This window comes from Eleginops maclovinus, chromosome 21 (genome assembly GCF_036324505.1).
Source record: "Eleginops maclovinus isolate JMC-PN-2008 ecotype Puerto Natales chromosome 21, JC_Emac_rtc_rv5, whole genome shotgun sequence".
Lineage (NCBI taxonomy): Eukaryota > Metazoa > Chordata > Actinopteri > Perciformes > Eleginopidae > Eleginops > Eleginops maclovinus.
Genome location: NC_086369.1, coordinates 12,167,126 through 12,190,466, shown reverse-complemented (window position 1 = coordinate 12,190,466; position 23,341 = coordinate 12,167,126). Strand labels below are relative to the sequence as shown.

The following is a 23,341-nucleotide window of genomic DNA, read 5'->3' as shown; positions in this document are numbered from 1 at the left end:
TACCGAAGTAATTACATAGTTGTATTTCCGGTGGATATTTTCAGAATACAGTTACCAAATTGATGTCAATTCATTGTACAATTTAAATGTTTATTACTTCATGCCACACAGAAACATACTAAAACTGTTTTACTAGGCCTTATATAGGTATTAATGGTACAATATTTGTATTTATTTATATTATTTAGAATGATCAATTATGATGTTCATGTGTACTAAACAGGTATTAGCATAAATATTTAATTTTCACTACGTTATAAAAGTATATATATATATCATATATATATATTTGGCAATATAGCTAAATGTGTTGGATTTACGTTTATCCTCTTAACACCACAACGGTTCATTCTAAATAATATAGAGATTATAATTATACAACCAGTAATATCTATATTATTCCTACTTGAAAACCTAGTTGTAAAATATATATCTGTGGAATAAAACAATAAATATGATAATTTTATGATAACTTGTCAGCGAGATCCTGATTACTGCAGTTCAGTAAATGTATTTTGAAAATATAGACCGGAAGTACTACTATCATTTCTACATTGAAGCTAACTTGATGGATTAAATGTGCTGCAGTTCTTCTCTGTGGCCACCAGAGGGCACACCAGTCTATGATTTTGCACTTAAAGGCAGGTGAACTTGGTTTATTTACTCAAGCATTGTACAATATTTAGGTAATGTTACTTTACTTGTGCATTTCTATATCCTGCTGCATTTTTTTTTTTTACAATAGTTGGCATATATGTATATAATATTATTTTCGTAGCATACAGTATACCCAAAATTCCCAAAAGAAGAAACATAATGAAATGAAATGTTGTTTTTTTAAACACTGGTATAGTTCCACACTTTGAAAAGACATAATGTATATTATTAAACAATATTATGCACTCATAACCACTATTTAGAACAATAAAACAGCAGGAATACATATTACATAATACTCAATTAGTAGTACCTTTAAGTAATAATATTTCTGTTAAATAATTTATACAATAACCAAACTGGAGTAATGAAAAAAACTAGCTAACAAATGAGTTGACTTTAAGATCTCATTTGCACATTGTGATAAAACAATAAAGCAATATAATAAACATGAATCTTCCAAACATCATGAAATCTCCTAAATGTGTGACTGCCCTACAGATGGCTAATCTAAGGAAGAAAAATAGTCTATATTATGGACTAAAGATTTAAGATTATTACTTCAATATTGGATATATTCAATAACTGCACTACATTAAATTCATCAAACCAGCGACAATAAAGAAATGATTACAACTTCCGGTCATTATTTTCAAAACACAACTAACAAGTTACCGATTCATAAAATGATTGCATTTATTCCTTTTTTCGCACAGATATATTCAACAACCATTCATTAGTAATAATATAGATGAAGAAGACTGGATAAATATCTATTAAATACTATTATTATAGAATTAGCCAATATGGTGTTGATAGAGTACTAATGAGGTATTCTTATTTTAGTTTTGGATTTTATTTAAAGAAAACATGCAAAATAATACTTGACATAAATCCAATAAACAGTCTTGAAATCTCCAAAATGTCTGTGGTTGCCTTTAGATACTGTGTGTGTGTGTGTGTGTGTGTGTGTGTGTGTGTGTGTGTGTGTGTGTGTGTGTGTGTGTGTGTGTGTGTGTGTGTGTGTGTGTGTGTATATATATATATAGACTATAAATACAGTCTATGGTTGTTGCCCTTTACAGGCTTCTACAGGTATGTTCATAGTAGCAAGGGAACTTCAATGTAAAACTGTAAATACAGTCCAGTAAAGTTATACACCAAATGCAGAAATATAGCTCATTGTGAGACACTTTTGTCAACGCAGAAACCATAGCTTATAGTCGATCTATTTACCAATGGAAAGTGGGAGGTTTAGTCTTCCAAAATAAACATATGTCTGGTAGATATATTGTATATTACTGTCACATTGCAATAGTAGCACTCATATTAAAATGGATATGAGATTATAGGCCTGCTACTTATGTCACATAACGACCTTTAAACCTTCAGCGCCAGGGCTTTTATTTTGAAACAAACATCCCACTCTTCTTCCGGATGTGCGTCCTTCAAAATTGGCGATTAAATGGCTGTGCCCTGGCATGCCTGACAGTGCTGTTTAGGGATCAGGATCAGGATCAGAGTTCTTTCCCACATTGTGTACTTAAGAGAGAAGGTGATGTGGCTAATGTGAATCTAACCTTACCTTAGATCCATTCTGCAGATATGTCTTCCGACAGCAACACTGCTGGAGGCATCCAGGGGCTTCTCCTGAAACTTCATGAGTCACTTTCGGATGAAGATCCACGGGCTGCAGCTTTGAAATGTCACGATATTGTCGGTGACTTGGCACAGGACTGCTTGCTTACAACTGAGAATGAACTTGGTAAGACAAATGAAGTCCATCGAGTATGCATCCCCATATCTTTTAGAGACGCACTGCGTCGGCGCCAAACTCCAATAACAATCTGTCATGTTTTTGTTAATGATGCTACTGTTGTTAGCCCGCGTTGGACACCTTGTATGATAATGTGATTAAGGATATAGAAGGTACCTAATAATTCGGCGCGCAGAAATAATTTCTGTTGTTTTCCCATGTCAATTTGTGTTGCCTGCATCACACAATGTTCTTCCGCCAAAACTCACTGTTGTGGGCGGTAACCTCATCCAGAACACAATGTTAATACAACGTGACATTAATGTGCAGGAGTCTATCACCTATTCAACTCCATTGGAAGTTTGCACTCAGAAACTAGTAAAACAATCTCCAAAAAATACGTTTGTCAGTATTAAATTAAGTGGATATGCAACAGAAAGTAGTGCAGTCTGCAGGGAGTTGCTCCATCTGACCACAGATGACCTCCAAGGCACCTTTTCCTCAGGGGGCTTATTCTTTAGTTCATACTGTATGCAACATATCGCATATGGTTATATTATGATATTACATGGTAGATCTTCACCCTGGTAGACCTGTTTCTGGGCTGACAATAGTCACTCGCTATTTATCTGGCAGTGGCAACATATCCATCATAGTGGTTTTATATTCAAACAAATTCATTCATAATTAAAATACAATTGGGCTTACAATGTGCATAGTTTATTGTTGGTGTTGTGATTTACATAATATAAGAAGCATGTAAAAACAAATATTAACATATCCTTCTGATCCCATCCTCCTTGTCTTGAAGCCTTACAGACATCCTTATTGTTCTCAAAAGAATATGGACTGCTCAGCTTCCTCAGGAAGTCCCTGCCATCAGATGAGGTAGGTATCATTGAACATCTCGTAAAACAAAGTCACTGCGAAGTTCTCATGATGACGGAAAACATCTGTCTCTCAGTTACGGGACACCCGAGTAGAGATCTTGGGGTTCTTGGAGAAGTTCTTGGACCGGGTCTCGCCCAGAGTCAAAGGTTGGGAGAAGACTTACGCCATTGACATAAGAGTAAGTTCCCCCTTTTAAAAGCAGATTAAAGTATTGTTGGTCTTTGCATACATTCCATGAATCAACTCTGTTGTTTTTCTTCATTGCTTTTTTTGTGCAGAACACATGCATGGCTGTGTATACAAAGGAAAAGTTGGCCAAGTGTAGGGCTCCAGCGCTGGATCTCCTCATAAAGGTGGGTTTCTCTTTGCATCTGCTACATTTTCCATGCAGCAAAGTATGTTTGATAAATGTGTGAGTATGAAAAGTAGTTGTTTGAATATGCTTCTTAGACATTGTTCTTGTCAACACAGGTTCTCCAAACAACAAAAGCTTCCAGTGTGGTCGCAGAACTTCGAATTTGTGAAATATTCAACCGATTTTACAGCGAACTCTGTCAGAAGAGCAAACTAGCTGACTCTGGTGAGACTTCCTTTAATGCCTGAAACAAAGGTTTGGTTGAACACCGTAATGGAATGACTTTATACAGGCAGTGAAAATGTAAATTTACACCAACGTTTTAAATCTTTTACCATAGTGCTCGGCAAAGTCTATGAGTTGTTGGGAGTTCTCGCAGAGGTTCATCCCAGCGAGATGGTCCACAACTCTGACAAACTCTACAAAGCCTATCTCGGGGAGCTAAAGGAACAGGTATGCAAACGGATAACAAGTAAATATTTGGGTAAAATTATTATCTTTAAAAGTCAGTGTGGCTTTTTTTCAGATTCTGTGTCAACTCGGCCGGTTTAATGTGCGTTTACTTAGCTGTGGCTTTTCATTTTTGTTTTAGATGACCTCTTTAACAAAGGAACCAAAACTGTATGTTGTGGCTGGATGTTTGAGAGGAATCACCTCCCTAATGGTCAACTTCACCAAAACTATGGAAGAAGGTAAGGGTGTCTATGTGTGTGGATGATCATATTTGTTTTGCAGTAGCTATTTATCCAAACATTTTCTATACTACAATGATGTTGTTTGTGACTTGCAGAACCAGCGACATCTAAGGACATTTTTCAATATGCCCTGAAGGCAATCAGTCCCCAGGTAAATGTCATTGTTGCTGTAAAAACCCTCAATATTTGGAGTATGCATGTCATTTTGTGTTGTGGCTTTTACATAAAATGGGATACTATCTAACATGACTCCTGTGATTCCTTGTTGTTCCTATGTTTGTTGTAGGTGGAAATGAGCCGCTATGCTGTCACATTCGGTAAGACCTGCCATTTAAATAATACCTTGAAGATAAAACTCCCTGAAAACTAATCCGTCTCTGTTTGTTAAACAGCGGGGCTCAGATTAATTGCCAAACATGCATCCCAGTTCAGCAGCTGCCTGATGGACAACTACAGAGCTTTGTTTGAGGTGATGTCCAAGCACTGCGGACACATCAACGCTGAGATGAAGAAGACCAGTTACTATGCACTTGAGGCCTTCCTCAAACAGGTAATACCCTTCAAAGCTTTTCCACTTCATGATACAAATATGTTTTCTTTTGTCATTCCAACAACTTAGATTAACATTCATTTTATTATCATGTTCAGGTGGCAGTTCTGATGGCAGATAATATTGAGGAGCACAAAAGCAAGTTGAAGTTCTTCATGCAGAAGTTCTGCGGCATCATAAAGACCATGGACTCGACACATAAGGAACTGTCCATTGCTATAAAAGGATATGGGTTCTTTGCAGGCGTATGTTCATTGCCTTTTTTGGTTTGATTACCGTTGTAAAATCCAAATCTGGTTTCATGTACAATCTAGACTTATTACAAGACAAAAACACCTTGTTTCTTCTTTAGCCGTGCAAGAAAGTTTGTCCACAAGACGTGGACTTGATGTACACAGAGCTGATTCAGCGCTGCAAGCAGATGTACCTGACGGAGTCTGATGAAGAGGAAGAAAGCTTCTACCAGCTGCCCAGCTTCCTGGACTCTATAGCGAGTGTCCTGATCCACCTGGACAAGGTAAACAAAGTGGCAGTCACTCACTCACCACATATTGCTGAATCAATCACAGATTTGACCATCTGGCTATACCATCTGCTTTGTGTTCATGGTGTCAGGTTCCAGAGGTGTACACCCCCCTCCTGGAGCGCCTGCTTGTGGTGCAGATCGACAGCTTCCCTCAGTACAGCGAGAGGATGCAGACGGCCTGCTGCAGGTCCATCCTGAAGGTGCTGGTGGCCATGGCCTCTAAGGGACCTGTGCTGTGGAGTTTTATTAGCTCCGTGGGTGCGTATATCACAAACACATTATACCTAAAGGCCGTCAAGAAATAGAAGTGAGTGAAGAGACTGTAGGTTACCCTGAAGAAAGGATAAATACATTTCAACAGCATTGGTATGACCGTTATCTGTAAAGGGATTGCACATAACATCTGCTTTACTTATGTTCTTCTTTTACAGTGCACCAGGGCTTGATCCGTGTCTGTTCAAAACCCATCATGCTTTCCGAGGTCAGGTGCATGTTTCAGATGTTGTTGTCATAATTTGATTCCGAAAGTGTTTCACTGTGCTGATTGAGGAAATATGCTTTCTGTCGTTCTCTTCTCAGGACAAAGATGGTGGTCAATTTCAATCCTCCCAAATGCGTACTGGAAAGTGGAAAGTTCCATCCAGTCAGAACTATCTGGCCCTGTTCAAAAGCCTTCTGGACTGTGATCGGCTGAAGGTACAGCTATGTTATTTTTTAAAATAATTTATAGAAATAGTGAATATGCTCAGATGCTTGTGACTGTAAAATTATTACAACTTTACAAAGTTTTTTCCAGGGTTTTCCTAAGCAAATATGTACCAGGACAGATACACGTATTGTTATGGTCTACATTGTCCTCTCCGCTCTGCTGGGTATGCTGGTTAATTGTTTCAATGTTCTTAAGCAGTGGCTACTTTTCATGTATGTACTCCTCTGCAGGATTCGGGATTTCTGGATGGAGCTTTTGAAAGTCAGAACGCTGCTCTCCTACCGTTGAGCCGTCTGCTCTATGACGAGCTGGTGAAATCAATCCTCAGAATTGTGGAAAAGTTGGACTTGTCTGTGCAGAAAGTTGCAACAGGGGAGGAGGTGAGGACTCATTGAAGTTCATAAACGGATGACAGGTGATGGATATCATCATCCAAGTCCAGTTTGTCCATTGAACCCTAATTCATGGCGCTTGCTTCTTTGTCTGTCAGGCTCTAGATGATGCGGCCCATGTCCTGCCCTCTTCTGACCCCACAGCTCATCTGTTGCCCAACAAGATCAAAGATTTCACTGCCTTTATCAACCTGGTGGAGTTCTGCAGGTAATGAAGACTACACTCTTTATAAGGGTCAGTGATTAGATTTAAAGCAGTGAAACCTGCAGACACCCTGTTTTTTTTTGTTTGTTTTGTTTTCAGCGAGTTGTTGCTGAAAAAACATGTGGAGTATTTTGACTCCTGGATGTATCCCTTAAGCCATGAACTTATCCTTCACTCCATACGAAATCCACTCGTCAGTGGCTTTTACAAGCTGCTCTCTGTCAACATGAAAATCGGCAAGAGAATCAAGTACTACCAGGTAATATTCCCAGCAGAACAAAGCATCTTATTTTGTTATTCTTGCCATGTCAGGGAGATGATCGCCACTTTTCCTCTGTGTTTGGACAGGGAGTTGGCACAAGAAGCTCTTCATCCCCGCAGAGTGACACGGTGAAAAGTTCTTGTTTTGAACTCTTCTCAAAGTTTGGAAAAGAGGTAGCATGTCTTTAAAATATTTCCTAGGGATGTCACTCTACTTTATTGGAGGATTACACAGGAAATGTATATGCTGGAGATGTAAGGGACATGTCTCTCTCTCTAGGTGTGTGTGAGAATGAAGCAGTACAAAGATGAGCTGCTGGCGTCCTGCTTGACATTTGTCCTCTCGCTGCACCACAACATCGTAGCTCTGGACATCAAGGCCTACTGTCCTGCTCTTGAGGTGGGATTCTTTCATTTGTTTTATTGTATTTTTCTGAATTAGATAAGGATGGATGAATACAGCTTTTTGTTTGCGTGTCTAGGCGGCCCTGAAGTTGGGTCTGAGCCATGTTCCTTTGGCCAATTCGGCCCTGGATGCCCTGGAAGACTGGTCCTCCCACATTCCTCTGGAGACCATGCAGCACTGCTACACAAACATCCTTCCTCTTCTGGACGGGTACCTGAAAAGCACCTCCAAAAACAGTAAGTCTGCAACAGTATGAAGTGAGGTCACACATTTGTTTGGTTAAATCTTTCAATTATTTTAGTTTAAGAAATCTGCCAAACAAAAAGTCTAATGCGGATTTTGTTGACTTTAGATAAAGATGAGAGCAACTGGGAGGTGGTGTCCTCTCTGTCTTCAAGGAATGACAAAGGATACAAACGAGTGATGATGCGGCTCATGAAAAAATCAAACCAGCTCAGCATGGTACTGAACGGGAAAGTGGGAAGACATCTTTTAGTATTTTCGGAGTGATCTCCATGATCTCTTCTTACCCCTTTAGTTCATGTAACATGCTTTGTCTTATTTAAAGACCCCCACAATTATTGAGAGTCCCTAACCTGTTATAAAGCTAAATTACTTTATAACTATTACAAATTGTAGTGAACGACTTGTCATCATGCAGAACAGAAATTGATACGAGAACAATTGGACTTGTGAACATGAAATTGCTTCTATTTGAATGCAGGAAGATGCTCCTCTTGACATTGTGAGGCTCAGGGTGGTAAAGTTGCTCGGTCATCTGGGAGGAAAGCTGAACAGGAACCTTGTAACTGGTGAGGATTTTCAGAATTTACCCGCCATTGTATTTTACACTAACATTTTTGGTATTTCCAATGAAGAACACTTTACACATGACTGTGATTTGCTATTAATGCTCTCGTTTTTTACATTTAGTGGTCTCATCAGAGGAAACCATGAAGAAATTTGTCGCCTGGGATTCTGAGAAAAGGCTCAGCTTTGCAGTGCCGTTCGCCGATATGAAGCCGGTCATCTACCTCGACCCATTTCTGCCTCACATCAGTGAACTGGCTCAGTCCACCAGTGACAGACAAACCAAAGTGTGTCCTGTAACATTAAATAATTCCCTACAAGCTAGTTTGATGACAAAGGAATTAGCAAACAGAAAATAAGATATAATTTTAATCCAGTTTCTCTTGTGATGCAGGTAGCGGCTTGTGAGCTTCTCCACAGCTTGGTGGTCTACATGGTAGGGAAGAGTGCTCAGATGGTGGAGGGGGAGAATAAACTGCCGCCCATGTACAAGCTGTTCAAGAGGCTGTTTCCCGTGCTACTGCGGCTAGCCTGTGATGTCGACCAGGTATGTTCCCTCCTTAAGCTTAAGAGTATTTCCCCCAAGCCTGTAAGGTGCTTACAGAGGAACTCGGGTTGACTCTCCAGTAATGTTTGTGAATTGAAATTTCTTCAACAGGTGACCAGGCAGCTCTTTGAACCGCTTGTAATGCAGCTAATTCATTGGTTCACGAACAACAAGAAGTTTGAGAGCCAAGATACTGTAGCTGTCCTAGAGGCCATCATGGTAAGTGTTTTATATACAGTACTATGAAGGGCTTTATAGGCTGAACATTCAGGAGCTGCAACTAGGCATCAGTAAAAGTTACCTCAACCCTAAGAAGACACTTCCGTTGCTAACATTGTTTGTTTTTTGTATTCTTCTTCAGGATGGTGTGGTTGACCCAATGGATAGCACTCTCAGAGACTTCTGTGGCCGCTGCATTGAGGAGTTTGTCAAATGGTCGATCAAACAAACCACCCCAAAGCAGCAGGAGAGGAGCCCGACTAACATGAAGTCCTTGTTTAAGCGGATCTACAGCTTGGCTCTCCACCCCAATGGATTCAAAAGACTTGGTGCAGCCCTAGCATTTAATAGTATCTACAGACAGTTCAGGTACACTACCTTTCTCTGGTTTTACACTACCAAAATGACGAGTGTTGTACTGAAATTTCTCAATGCTGTTGTGTATTTGTCCCTGCAGGGAGGAAAAGACCTTGGTAGAGCAATTCATCTTTGAAGTTCTTGTCATATTTGTCGAAAGTCTGGCTCTTGCACACTCAGATGAGAGATCTTTGGGTAATTGTTCTTCCACTTTGGCAATGTATAAACAATAAAGCAGCGTGTTATTTGAAGCAAGAAAAAGCACACTGTTGGATTTAGAATGCTATTGTGAACTTTTTCATGCTCTTATGTTGGGTTAAGCTCTGTTGCACTTTAAAGTAACATCTTATTTTGAAATATAACTCAATTCAAAGTAAATTAATAGACAAGAACAACTGAAATATGAAATCAGCAACATTGAAAGCTTATTTAATTTTCAGCAAAACTGTGAGGCTGTTCTTGCCAATCCTACGTCCTCAGGTACTGTGCAGCAGTGTTGCACCGCCATTGATCATCTGAAAAGAATCATCAATCAGAAGGCCCCCAGTCTCAATGAGCACAATGCTAAGACACGCGTCCCAAGGTTAGTATTCTGTGTCAAAGCTCAGTTCTGCAGACACTTTCCATTACACACACTTCATGTTCTGTTTTTTAGGGGCTTTCCTCCTGATGGAAAGCTGTGCCTCTCTGATGTGGTTGTATGGCTCCTGGAACAATGTGGCAGACCTCAGACCGAGTGCCGCCACAAATGCATGGAACTCTTCTATGAGTTCATACCTCTCCTCCCAGGTGAGCGATCCAACCACGTGCAGTTTATCAAAAGAAATGGTGATTCCTTTATAGCAATAGCAATTTCTGAATTCAACTAACATAACATTTGTATGACTGAACTTAGGGAAGAAGTCTCCACCTCAGTGGGTGGATGGCATGCTGAAGGACCACGGCAAAGGTTTCCTGATCCCTCGATTTGAGGGTGGAGGTCTCCTCTCTCAGCCCACTCTCAGGGACCTGACGGGTCCTTTCAGTGTCAGAGCCACCCTGCAGTGGATGGACCTACTGTTGGCTGCCCTGGACTGCTACAACACCTTCATCCACTTACAAATAATCAAACCTCATCAGATGCTTAGTAAGTAATCCCTCTTTTTGACATCAACTGCACAACATAGACACTTGAAATCTTAAAAGTGATTGCAATAAATACTGTTTTTTTCAACTGTCTAGGCTCTGAAGAGAACTCAAGTTTTCTTAAAGCTATACGTTTCTTTTTGACTGAGCTGTCAACTCAAGAACTGGCAGCGGCGGAGAGCTGTTTCCCTCTCGCTAAGAAGACCTCTCACTTCAGCCCAAGAGAAGTGGACCAGTTCAACTTCAGCAAGTGCACCATCACTGTCCGCCTGCTGGAGTTTACCACTATGATTCTTGTCAAAGGAGACCAGGAGTTTTGGAAGGTGTTGCTGAATTCAAAACACTCTGACGTTTAAATAAAATCCTGATTTTTGTTTTGTTTACTCACTATTTACTTTGTTTGTTCACAGCTTCTGGAGCATGACATTTTTGTCTCAGATTTCTTTAAGCTGACTGCGCTCGTGGTGTGTGAGCCGTCTACCGTAGGTTTCAACATGGCAGATGTGGAGGTAATGAAGAACCTACCAGAAGTGTGTGTTCCTCTACTGAAGGTGCTGCTGGCTTCACCTTATCGCTCCTGCCTTGAAAGCAGTTTGCGGGTAAAAATCTCCCGTAACAGGTATGTCAATCGTCTTTCACTACTATTATTGTATTATAATTATACACTCCAGGATTATTCACTTTCCAAATTGAATTTATTTAGTGTGGAGGAGTTGTGTACTGTCGACTTCTACCAGTCCAGCACTGTGAGCCGCCACGACCAGATGGAGATGGTTCTGTCTTCCTGTAAGCAGATCAACAAAGCCGACTTCCTCAGCTCTATCCTGCACAGCCAGGTATTTGGCCTGGGACATATTCATATTTGTCATGTGACTATTAACCTACAATAAGCTTTATATATGCAGCACCATTTATTCGAGTTGTACAGATGTGCTATGCAATTCTGTTTTCATAATCATTAAACACTGAAAAAATCTTCAAACTCAACTTTTCTATTGTTTTTATATTTCTTGTTGTGTGAAAGGATGCCACCTTTGCCCAATCCCTTGGATCCCGGCTTTTAATGACAGTGTATAAAGGTATAGCACCCGGTGAGGACAGGAAGGCCCTTCCATCTTTGGACATAAATACCAAGAGGCTGGCAGATAACCTGCTTCAGCTTTCCTTCTCTCTGAGTCAACAGGTCAGTTCTACCTCTCTTTGGGTTAGTTTGGATCAAATCCGATTGAATTGAAAATACTTACACTTTTGTTGGACCACAATAATGACACATGCTTACATCATTTCTTTGCAGAGTGAGCAGCTGGTGGAATTGTTGTTGAACACCATCATGCTTTCTGTGCCAATATCTGGAAGTCACAGCCATAGATTCCTCAGCTTCTCGCACGGCGAGTACTTCTACAGCCTCTTCCAGATGACCATCAACACTGAGCTGCTGAGAAGTCTGGACACCACAGTACCCCGCCTCATGAAAGCGTCCTCCCTAAACCCCAGCATGGTAGCGCTTTGTCCTCATTTTTTCTTCACCATTTTGAATTACATTCAGCTTTCTTCTACCGACAATTTATGTTTTTTCTGCATTTGAGTTTGTTTGTTCTGTTACATTTTTCACCAGGTGAGTGTGTTGCTGAACGGCATGCTGGACCACAGCTTCAAAGAGCGCTCTGTGAGGAAGACTCAGGGAAAACAGCTGGTCGAAGTGGTGCTGAGAAAATGGAATAGTCTGCAGTCCTGGTGGGAAGGAGACACCTCAACTCCAGAGAGCAAAACGGCCACTCTACTGCTCCTCTCCAAACTCCTACAGGTAATGTGATGTGAAGTAAATACTGTTCGTCCCTGAGTAGAACATCCCATGGGTTGTAAAAAACAACAGAAAGCATGCAAGGCTATCTTCACTTTTTTTCTTATTTTCGCTAAATATAATTTATTCAGTGAAAACTTTTCCCCACTCTCATCAGATTGACTCCTCTGTCTGCTCTGATACAACCCATAAAGCGTTCAGACCGGTGTTTTCCACGTTCACTATGCTGCTGGTTGACATGACTCTGCCATTGAATCTCAAGGTAATGGAGATGGGATGGGTTTATGTCAAAGTGTTTGTGGTGGATTACTAAAAACTACTATTTTTTAACCTTTTCTGTTCGGCGACTTGCTTTTCTTTTGTCGAATTGTCTTAACTTATTAGAGTCAGGCTCTGCTGGTGTTGCCCTTCTTCACGACCCTCCCAGAGGAGCCATTAACTGAGTTGCAGACAGCGCTTGATTCTCTGGTAGTGTCCCACTTCCCGATGCAGTCCGATGAGTTTGGAAAGGGCTCGCTTCACCGCAACAACTACATGGACTGCATCCGAAAGGTAAAGTCAGTGAAGATTAAGAAGGTTAACGCGTGTTGTTTTTCTCATGTGGCAAGTCTCTCTTAACACAGGGTTTACTTGGTGCTCTGGAATGTGGCACCAATTTTACATGTCTTTCTGTCCTTTAGATGCTGGATGCTCTAGAGCTTTCCCAGAGCCCGCTGCTGCTCAAACTGATGGCAGGGATTCTGTGTCGAGATAGAAAACACATCATGGAGGAGGCTTTTCAAACATGCTTCCAAAGAATTGCAAAGCGGTAAGGAAATCCTTCACAACCATTCATCAGTTTGGGAAATGATCAAGACAAGGAGCATCGCCTTAGATTGTACAGGAGTTCCTTATTTTGCATCTATTCTGTGTCTATCAATGTCTTACTAGGTCAAGCAGTGAGCGGCAGCTGCAGCTACTGTGCACAGTGTACGGGGTGATCCAGCAGGGGGACGTGCCGATGAGCTCCATGCTGCAGGCCATGATGGAGAGGGTTCTGCTGCCTCTTGCGTCTCACTGTAGCACCAAATCCCTGAAAGACTTCTTTGTGGCAAATGTCTCCGAAATAATAGTTTTGCTCCTAAGCCGCTTTACTAAGGTTTGCTTCTTAACCGTAACTTTAAAATATATGGTAGTTCTTGTTTTTGATGTTCTCCAAGGATATTTGTTCATTAACCTTGTGTTTTTAGCTTTTCATAAAACACTTGGCAGTTAAATGTATATGTCCTCACAGCCTATTTAGAACGGAGGATCACATTTGGAAATCGGTTTAAAATTATGTTTTGATTTTAGTCAAATGACACAGAATTCGAGATCCAGTTGATGAAGAAGAGCGGCTGCTACAAGCTGATGGAGCTCCTGTATTCCCGCCTTCCCAAAGAAGAGGTTTACTCCAAGGAATCCCGCATTAATCAAGCCTACTGTCGCTCAGACAAAACGGAGGGGAATGAGATGTCCAAAACCCTGATCAAGTAGGACTCCCAAACACTTTTTACGATTCAAGAATTAACATAACAGTGATGTAAAACGAAGACATTCTTCCAGGAATACATGATGAATATTGCTTTTATTTTATTTAGGTCATGTTTTGAAGCATTCACTGAGAACATGGCTGGTGAGACTCAGCTCCTTAAACTTAGGAGACAGTATCACTGTGCCGCATACAACTGTGCCATCGCTGTGATCAGCTGCAGCTTCAATGAGCCCAAATTCTACCATGGCTTCCTCTTCAGTGAGAAACCAGAGAAGGTAACAACTAGCTTTAATAATTTTAGGAACACTGAAATGATGTTCTCTTTTTAGTAGTCACAGGACTTCAGTGATTGTGGTTTCCTTGTGCAGAATCAGTTCATTCTGGAGAATATCATTGACATCGAAAGGACCTTCAACTTTTCAATTGAAATTGAGGTATGTTTTTTATCTTACCTTCTCGTACTACACTATTCTTGAAGTTGCCTTCATGGTTTAATACATAAAAAAATCATCACGTTAGGTCCCACTTGAGAGAAAGAAGAAGTACGTCATGATTCGGAATGAAGTGAGCGAGGAGAACGGAGGTATTTACTGATACCAACATTATAGTAAGTTGTTCGTAAGTAGATGTTGTATGATCATCAGTTTTGTGTTTTCCACAGAAGCGCCGATGTATCTGTCCTCGCAGTCTTACATGGCCGACAGCAGCCTGAGTGAGGAGATGAGTCAGTTTGACTTCTCCACCGGAGTCCAAAGCTTTTCCCTGAGCTCCCAAAACCCAGAAGGGCAGAGACGCACCGTTGCAAAAAATGTGAGTTTTTCTTTCTCATAAGACAGCTTAGAGCCAGTATCTGCCCCAACATTATGTTGATAAGGAAGTTTGTTGGTTTTGGACAGGAGACAGAAGAGTCAAATTCATCCCAGGATGCAATGGTGGATCTAGAAATGGATGAGCTAAATCAGCATGAATGCATGGCCACCATGACCGCTCTTATTGGACACATGCTGAGGAACAACATAACACCCAAAATTGAACAGGTCAGTGACACTGAAGAATAGTCAAGCAGGATTTGACTTTTGATCTTTTTACAGAACTATTACTTCCATCTAAAATATTCACAATAGGCACAGCTTCACATCATGTGTATTATAATGTTGTTGTTGTTGAAAATGCTCTCTCCTTTGCTACTGAACAGGGAAACATGCCTACTGAACTTCCTCCATGGATGAAATTTCTACATGTAAAACTCTCAAATCCAGCAACACCTCTGAATATTCGACTCTTCATCTCAAAGCTCATCATCAACGCAGAGGAGGTAAATGTCCCTCCATATTCTGTCTTCTTAAATAAATAGATTTTTCTTTTTTATCCACGTGACACCCACTTAAATGCTCATTTTTTACTCCCTGATATTTTGTCGTTACAATGCGCTGATCTTTCCAGGTTTTTCGACCATACGCCAAACACTGGTTGGGGCCGCTCCTGCAGGTCGTGGTTTCTGGAAACAACGGAGGAGAGGGGATTCATTTCATGGTGGTGGATATTGTTGTCACAGTGCTCTCTTGGACAAGCCTGGCCAGCCCCAAGGTGGCATATGTTTACATTTATATAAATCATTAATAAATGTAGTCATTTCAGGGTATAAAAATGATTATAGATTTTAATGATTGTTTTAAATGTGTGAGAGTTTTCACATTTTTCCTTGCTGTTATTATATTTTACAATCATATAAAATACCTTTTTATTATTAATAACAGGATTCTTTTGTCGCAGGGTAACCCCAGAGATGAAGTGCTTGCCAACCGGCTGTTAGAGTTCCTGATGAAGCATTGTTTCCACTCCAAGAGGGCCGTTTTCCGCCACAATCTGGAGATCATTCGTACTCTCGTAGAGTGCTGGAAAGACTGTCTGCATGTGCCCTACAGGTAGAAATTGCACACTTACTGAACGGTTAATTGTCATGTGACACAACCCGGACTCAGTGGAAATGTCCAGAACACAGACACTCTTTACACTGTGCCTGTTCCCTGAAGGTTACAAACTCTGCGTGAGGAGGATCGAGAAATGTCTTGTGAAAATCATAGTTGAAATTGGATTATATTTTTTTCATTTCGCAACTCACAGAAAATCAATAGATCAGATACTACTTATGGAGGTGTTCTAGCATATTTTCTGCATAATTTAAACAAAATATAATTGAACCAGTCCTTGACTTATTCTCTTCTCTTCCTCTTATAGTCTGATATACGACCGATTTCGTGGCACCGACCCAAATAGCAAAGACAACTCTGTTGGACTTCAGCTGCTGGGAATCATCCTGGCCAACAAGCTCCCTGCCTACGATTCCTCCTGTGGAATTGAATATGATGGGTAAAATACAAGATGACAACAAAAGCCTACTGTGTCACCTGACAAAACCAAAATGTTACCTTTCTGAGTTGTAGATGGCACATTTAGGTGGAATAAATCGATGTGTGTGTTATACCTCACATCTTGTAAGTGTCTTTAATCATTTCTGTCTGTTTCAGGTACATCCAGTCTCTCACCAACAACGTGTCCTTTGTGAGGTATAAAGACGTCTATGCAGCTGCTGCTGAAATTATCGGCCTCGTCCTGAAGGATATGACTGAAATGGGGAATGTACGAGACCTTCCCAGTTTGGTTGACAGTTCTTAACATTTTTGTCTGAGGATAGCCCAAAGCACCTCCATACAAAGATCTCAAGTGAAACATATTTGTTGTTTTCACAATTGATGCAGATGTAGATCGAAAAGATAAAACCCTCCTCTTTTTATTCTTTAGCATCGCCAGGAGCTTCTCAATCTTGCTGCAAGTAAGATATCAAATCTGAAGAAAAAAGACATGGATGACAAGTTCATTATTTGCTTGAACAAAGTGTCAAAGCACTTTCCTCCATTCATGGATCGGTGAGCTTGTATTTTTAATGTGTATCTCTGTAATGCAAATAATGTCATAAATAAACAAGATTCATTTTACCTTTGACACAATCCTTTGGAAGTAGTTTTTCTAACTTGTCTGAGTCTTTTTGTAAATGCAGTTTTCTTTTTAATATTTCAGGTTTGTCAACTTTGTGTTCTCCCTTCTGCCGAAGCTGCACGGCATCTTAAAGACTCATTGTTTGGAGTGTGTGCTGAGCCGAGCTGATATCATCCCAGAAATCTTTCTTCATCTAAAGACCACAGGCTTCATTCAGATGATGGGCCATAGGTAAGTCCGAACCTTACAGTTCTCCATGGACTGCATGTTTATTGCTTTGCTGTTTAAAAAAACCCTGATTGCCTATTCTTAAAGTACAGGAGGCAAACGTTATATGTAGTGCAGCAATATGTGTGCAGTCATTTTGATGAGTTATCACTTATTTAGACACTTGTTTTTATTATACAGTATAATACCAGAGCTCTCTCACAAATCAAACAGTGTCACGCAAAACAGTACATCCAGTTCCTTTTGTGAGCATCAAATAAAGAGATTGGCCATACAAGGAGTCTTTCATAACCTCTTAAATATAAAGGGCACAATGTTTCTGCACATTTCTCTTCAGGGATGAGCCGAGGCAGAGAGTGTGTCTGGATATCATCCACAAGATCATTTCCCGCCTGACTCCAGTTGAGCTTCAGGAGCTCCTGGGAGCTGTGACAGCTTTTGTGTCCCATCCTTCACCAGTGTGCAGAGAGAGGATGTATGACATCCTGATGTGGATCCAGGACAACTACAGGTACTGTGGAGTCTTTTTAGCTTTAAAGAAAACCACTACAGTTGCAATGACAGACACCAAATCAAATTCCTTGTACAGTATGTGTAAACATACCTTGCAATACACTTGATTCTGATTCTGATTCTGATAACAATACAATCCAGATTGCAAAACTAGCAACATTTGTGAATTCTCCATCATGAAACTGTTATATTGCTCTGTGTTTTCATTAGACTCCATTATTTCACCTCTCTGATGTGATGTTTAATGATACTGTTTGTTCTTATTCTTTCAGCGATGCAGAGAGCATGGAAGACAGCATCTCCGTCGATGTCTTGAATGCAGCCAAAGAAACTTTGCTGCAGGGACTGTCTGAAGAAAACCAAGGCCTTCAGTAAGTGCCCAATATTTCTTACTTGCCTTAATTGTATGTTATCCTTTTTTATATAACCCAGAAGAAGTGTAACCTGAACCGTTCACCACACCCCCCCCCCTCTCCATTCTGTTTTCAGGCTTTATGTTCGGAACTTCTGGAGTCAGGAGAAGCGCCTCCCCACTGCGACCCTTGAGCGAATGATGGCAGTGCTTGGTTCTCTGTACTCCTGTCGAATAGAAAAGTGTTTCTTAAGCTTGGTTACCAATCTGCTGCTGGAAACGACCAGCCAGAGTCCTGACTTTGAACGAAACATGTTTGAGTATCCACTGTCAGAGTGTACCTTCCAGGTCAGTTGAAATCTGCAGCGTTTATGTCTCAAAGATGTAAGCATAAGATTTATGATGGGCTGATGGGTTTTCACTCTCTAGGACTATGTGATTGATTCCAACTGGCGCTTCAGGAGTACAGTCATGACTCCCATGTTTGTTGAAACCCAAAGCTCTCAAAACCCTGAGAGCGTGTCAGCGTCGCAGTCTGGAAGCATAAAGGGGAAGCTCCGAGCCACTCAGACTTCATTAGAGTTCAGCCAAACCCAAACAGCAGGTACAGCTATAGTTGAATATTCTGTTAGTGATGCATTACTCATGATCGAGGCGTGTGAGGTACCTATAGCTTTGCAGTCACAAAGTATGCAGGTTAACACTGATATTTGCCTTTGAATTGATTTTTCCCCAGGCCGACGTACAGCATATAACTGGCTGACGGGCAGCAGTGTGGATACACTAGCAGACTACACCCTTCCCTCTGAGTCTCTGTCGTCATTGTTGGTGTTTGATAAGAAATCAGAGAGGCAGACTGCAGCAAGGAGGCCAGTAGGAGAAGGATTTGGCCTCAGGCGCCCCACTGCATCAACAGATGATGTGGACCGCCGCACACGAGGTTAGCCTCTTCAAAGGATTTACCCACCTTTTTAACTACGTAGCATAAGTATGTTCTCATATTGAAATATTGGGTCATATAATCCAGTTTAAATAACTTGTGTATCTGTATGTCAACAGCTGCAAACGAACAGCGTAATAACATCCTAAGATTGAGACGCAGATTTCTCAAGGATCAGGAGAAAGTCAGCTTGAATTTTGCACAAAAAGAGATCCAACATCAAAGACAGAAAAAGGTTATTCACATTCACCCTACAATATGCACAACTATATCTATCCGCCAAAGAATTTGTGGAAGATTGAATGGCACCACAAAATCATTTTAAGATGTATAATTACCAGTGGTATTTATAACCATCAGGGGTTCTGTTTGGTGTCCCACAGGAAGACAAAGCTGATCAGAGGCTAAGAAAAGAGGCTCAGGTGACTCTGTACCGTAACTACAGAGTGGGAGACTTTCCAGACGTCCAGATCCCGTACAGCAGCCTCATCGCCCCTCTTCAAGCACTAGCTCAGGTTAGACTGCCAGTGATCTCTGTGTCCTTTACAAAAAGTATTCAGGCTCTAAATATTAAATGAATGCCAACAATGCCGTGCCCAGAAAAAGGAGAGCTTTAGCCACAGTTAATCGACTTTTCCTTTTCTCTGCATGGTCCTACAGAGAGATCCGATTTTAGCCAAGCAGCTGTTCAGCTCTCTGTTTGCTGGAATCTTTCAAGAAATGGAAAGACTCAAGCCAAGAGGGGAGAGCGGGAGGATTAAAGAGGAGCTGCGGTGCAACATGAATACATTCCTGAGCAAAAGCTCACTCTGCTTCCCTCCATTCATAGCATGTGTGCAGGTATGACATTGAGAATAAATAACTCTTTTAATATTTTAACTCTAACGGCAAAGTCTTAAATCGGAAAAATGTAAAGGTGTAAAACCTAAAACTTTAAACCCTAAGGCTGAAAGCTGATGGGAGGAGTTTATATGCTGCTTGTGTTGTGTTTTTAGGACATGTGCCACCAGCATAAGGAGCTGCATGATCTCGATCCAGCAGCCATCAGCTCCACTTGCCTGATGAGTCTCCAGCAGCCGTCGGGCATCCTGCTGCTGGAGGAAGGCTTGTTGCAAGGCGGTGGGGGTCACGAAGAGCCTCTTGCAAAGCGCTCCCGAGGACGCAAAGAAATCCCCCCAGATACCAACAAATGGATCCACCTTGCAAGGTAATAAGTTGTTATAATGTACTTTGCACAAAGTATTTTTTGCACTAAAGACCTACTGGCACTACTGTCAAATTGTGTTGATTGTGTCTAACATATGTATATTTTACTTAGGTTTTTTTGTATACCCCTTTTTACCCCCCCCCCTTTTTTTCTACGCTCTATTTATGTGATATGTTCTTGTTTATATTTGCACTGTGGGACTGCCAGAAACGGTATTTCAGTTCTCTGTATGTATAACACATGTGGAAACTTTGACAATAAAGTGGACTTTGACTTTGATCATAATGGAGTTTGGTGCTTTGGTTAAGTGTAGTGCTAAAAATGCTCTTTGTTTTCCAGGCTTTACAGATCCTTGGAGGATTTCGATGTTGTGCGTGGCATCTTTGGTGGTAAAGTTGGGACCAAGTCCATCACCTGTGCTGCACTTCAAGCTGAAGCCAACAATGACTTTGCAGAAGCTGTGAAGTTTTACAACGAGGTATAGTTCTTCCCAATACAATAAATATATCATAGTGGTTTGATAGCACGTGGATTGTTTCAGTTTTACCTGATTACCTGCTGTGCTGGAAACTTTATTGATCATTTGTACACTCATATCCATACTGGCAGGCTCTCAACACGGAGCTGTGGAGTGATAATGAGCCCACAGACTCTGAGAAGGACTTCTGGGAGATAGCTGCAATGGAGGCCTACAGTCATCTGACTGAGTGGAAGTCCCTCCAGTACTGCTCCACTGTGTACATAGATGAAAACTCCCCACCCAACCTCGAGAAGATGTGGTCTGAGCCGCTCTACCAGGTAGTACATCTGACCTTTTCAAGGAATGTACCAATAAGGTATGACATCCTGCAAGTTTTGACTCTGACCAAATGGCATACTTCTTCTCTTGTTTAAAGTGCAGCAAGGGAGTGTTTGAAATAAAACCTACATTACAGATACACCTCTTAGTCTCTTTAGTCCTTTTTAGTAATAAAATGCTGCGATGGTAAATAAAGGTTAAATTTGAGCCCAAAAAGAAAGAATTCTTTAGCAAAAATCGTAGGATTATGAAATCAATGGTATTCAGATGCCATTTAAGTCTATAGTATGCAAAGCACAATGAAAATGTACTTAAACTACATGTGAGTACCGAATCTATGCACCACACCTTTTCTCATTAGTGTCTTATCTTCGGTGCTAGGATATGTACCTGCAGCACATGATCCGCAGCATGTTGAAGCAGCTGCAGCTGGGTGAGACGGACCAAACTCTTCTCACCTTTATCGACAAGGCCATGAAGGTGGAGGAGCGCAAAAAGCTGCTGGAAAGCCATTACAGCCAAGAGCTCAGCTTGCTCTACATCCTGCAGGAGGACTATGACCGTGCAAAATACTACACCAACTACGCCATGCAGCTCTTCATGCAGGTTTGCTGTTAAGCACTCTTCAAATAATTGTTAATTAATTCTTACTTCAAAAGCAACACAAAATGTTTTTACTGAACAGAATAGTGTGTATGTGTTTAGAATTCATACATCCAAAATATTTTAATTGCCAGTGCATTCAATGTCTTTGCCTCTTACAGAACTACTCCAGTGTGGATACACTGTTGACTCAAAGTCGGCTGACCATCCTGCAGTCAGTGCAGGCTTTGACTGAAATCCAGGACTTCCTGTTGTTCATTAAAGAAGAGGGTGAGCAGTTACCTTTTTAAAAACATAAAGCAGTGAATATCCAAATTAAATGCACTTTCTTAAAGGAAGGTTTCTTTTATAATCCAAAGTAAAATCCTGTGGAATAATCTCACTACAACTGACGTACTTTGCAAACTATCTGTGTTTGCACGCTCTTCAATACCTTATTATTCATTTTTCTTCATTAGTGTCTGTGAGCTCACTAAAGCGGCTCATGAGACTGTGGACTGAGCGGTACCCTGATGCTAAAGCGGATCCAATGAACTTATGGGATGACATCATCACATCTCGGTAAGTAACAAAAAGTAACATTTTGAGTAAAAAAACGATTTAAATGATCACAAAACAAATTGTAATGTGTAACATTTGATCTCCACATTTCAGATGTTTCTTCTTGGACAAGATCAGGGGAAAGCTGAGGGGCCACGCTCCCAGTGACAGCATGGAGATGGACACCTCAGAAGACCCAGCAGGTGACCTTGACACATTAGTTAATGAGTGCAAGTTCAACATGAAGCTACGAATGGCAGACAGCGCGTGGAAGCAGGTGAGGTTGTGGAAGTTATTCTGCTTGTGCTATCACGTGTTTACCACACACTCACTTTGGACCTGCATGTTGTTTTCAGAATAACTTTCCTGTAGCCACCAAGCTGCTGAAGGAACTTCACAGAGAGGCCAAAACGAACAGAGGCTGGTTGATGCAATGGGTCCACAGCTTTAGCCGCTACAACCATAAACGCAGCCAGGCCCAGGGTCCTGTGGAGCAAATCAGTACAGTGCTGAAGACTATCCCATTCTTTGGTAAGCAAGGAATATAAACTAATAATATCAACATTTCAGGTAATCAGAATATGATATCAATGATTCTCAAGTGTAACTTTGCTTAAGTTGCTGTTGTGACATGCCGAAAAGTGTGACTGTATTTTAAAGTCAGGTCGTCTTTCTGCAGAGGATCTTCAGGATGACTGTCAGAGCGCCACAGCTAAGACATTCAGATACCAAAAGATCCTCCAGGCTACGTCTTTCAACATCCTGGCCTCGGCTGTAAGCAAGAGCCCCTCTGTGCTGGGAACTATTGAAGCTGAGAAAGCAGAGAGAATTGCAAAGCTCTCTGGATCTGCTTGGCCCAGTGCAGATCCAAAGGTAGATATGAAGTACAGTATGTCTTCAGCTTGTGCAAAGATTCTATGTAAAAAAATTATGATTTGCTAAAAACTGTCCTGCAGAAATTGGAAATGGGGCTGCAGCTAAAAGCATTGCAGTTGCTGCGTGATGCTACCAGAAAGGCTGATGAAGAGCTCCAGTCTTATACTCAGGACTGTGTGGAAAGCAGCAGCATCATTGAGACATACATGGCTTTGGCTAACTTCTGTGACGGGCGGCTGCGGGAGGAGGAGCAGAAAGATACCGGTGAGAAATAATGCTAGCTAATGATGTGCCTCTGTCGAACACTGTGCACGTTTTTTCATACCCTGATGCCGGTAACCCAGTGATCTAACTTGTAATGTGTTTGCGCTTTACAGAAAGCCAATTTCCAGACCTGATGGGACTGCCTGTTCATGTAGTGGAGAGCATGTTGAAAGCACTGAAGATGAACTCAGAAGAAGCTCGCCTCAAGTTCCCACGTCTGCTACAGATCATAGAGTTGTACCCCTCT

At 41.1% G+C, this 23,341-nt stretch overlaps 1 protein-coding gene across 1 annotated transcript in view; it reads left to right on the top strand.

The window, feature by feature from the left end:
• Window positions 1-2,211: 2,211 nt before the first annotated feature.
• The window catches only part of prkdc (protein kinase, DNA-activated, catalytic subunit), a 28,821-nt gene continuing 7,691 nt past the window's right edge, over window positions 2,212-23,341 (top strand). The window contains 73 exon segments of the mRNA XM_063912426.1: window positions 2,212-2,422; window positions 3,225-3,301; window positions 3,378-3,482; window positions 3,583-3,657; window positions 3,776-3,884; window positions 4,000-4,112; window positions 4,252-4,351; window positions 4,450-4,505; window positions 4,641-4,671; window positions 4,747-4,904; window positions 5,003-5,149; window positions 5,257-5,421; window positions 5,520-5,688; window positions 5,862-5,911; window positions 6,010-6,126; window positions 6,370-6,519; window positions 6,630-6,739; window positions 6,836-6,995; window positions 7,085-7,171; window positions 7,278-7,397; window positions 7,480-7,639; window positions 7,756-7,865; window positions 8,128-8,215; window positions 8,337-8,500; window positions 8,608-8,760; window positions 8,872-8,979; window positions 9,122-9,348; window positions 9,437-9,531; window positions 9,817-9,919; window positions 9,992-10,125; window positions 10,232-10,462; window positions 10,558-10,784; window positions 10,872-11,080; window positions 11,165-11,297; window positions 11,486-11,644; window positions 11,756-11,959; window positions 12,077-12,265; window positions 12,420-12,524; window positions 12,647-12,814; window positions 12,943-13,070; window positions 13,193-13,400; window positions 13,595-13,773; window positions 13,882-14,050; window positions 14,144-14,209; window positions 14,295-14,358; window positions 14,437-14,585; window positions 14,672-14,812; window positions 14,971-15,090; window positions 15,219-15,362; window positions 15,549-15,700; window positions 16,014-16,145; window positions 16,304-16,415; window positions 16,578-16,702; window positions 16,854-17,003; window positions 17,338-17,511; window positions 17,786-17,884; window positions 18,003-18,213; window positions 18,295-18,469; window positions 18,602-18,805; window positions 18,925-19,040; window positions 19,189-19,320; window positions 19,466-19,645; window positions 19,801-20,012; window positions 20,352-20,490; window positions 20,622-20,810; window positions 21,193-21,417; window positions 21,576-21,684; window positions 21,873-21,975; window positions 22,069-22,231; window positions 22,311-22,485; window positions 22,634-22,827; window positions 22,911-23,094; window positions 23,208-23,339. Of these exon segments, the coding sequence (XP_063768496.1) occupies window positions 2,263-2,422; window positions 3,225-3,301; window positions 3,378-3,482; window positions 3,583-3,657; window positions 3,776-3,884; window positions 4,000-4,112; window positions 4,252-4,351; window positions 4,450-4,505; window positions 4,641-4,671; window positions 4,747-4,904; window positions 5,003-5,149; window positions 5,257-5,421; window positions 5,520-5,688; window positions 5,862-5,911; window positions 6,010-6,126; window positions 6,370-6,519; window positions 6,630-6,739; window positions 6,836-6,995; window positions 7,085-7,171; window positions 7,278-7,397; window positions 7,480-7,639; window positions 7,756-7,865; window positions 8,128-8,215; window positions 8,337-8,500; window positions 8,608-8,760; window positions 8,872-8,979; window positions 9,122-9,348; window positions 9,437-9,531; window positions 9,817-9,919; window positions 9,992-10,125; window positions 10,232-10,462; window positions 10,558-10,784; window positions 10,872-11,080; window positions 11,165-11,297; window positions 11,486-11,644; window positions 11,756-11,959; window positions 12,077-12,265; window positions 12,420-12,524; window positions 12,647-12,814; window positions 12,943-13,070; window positions 13,193-13,400; window positions 13,595-13,773; window positions 13,882-14,050; window positions 14,144-14,209; window positions 14,295-14,358; window positions 14,437-14,585; window positions 14,672-14,812; window positions 14,971-15,090; window positions 15,219-15,362; window positions 15,549-15,700; window positions 16,014-16,145; window positions 16,304-16,415; window positions 16,578-16,702; window positions 16,854-17,003; window positions 17,338-17,511; window positions 17,786-17,884; window positions 18,003-18,213; window positions 18,295-18,469; window positions 18,602-18,805; window positions 18,925-19,040; window positions 19,189-19,320; window positions 19,466-19,645; window positions 19,801-20,012; window positions 20,352-20,490; window positions 20,622-20,810; window positions 21,193-21,417; window positions 21,576-21,684; window positions 21,873-21,975; window positions 22,069-22,231; window positions 22,311-22,485; window positions 22,634-22,827; window positions 22,911-23,094; window positions 23,208-23,339 (10,381 nt within the window). The 5' untranslated portion in view covers window positions 2,212-2,262.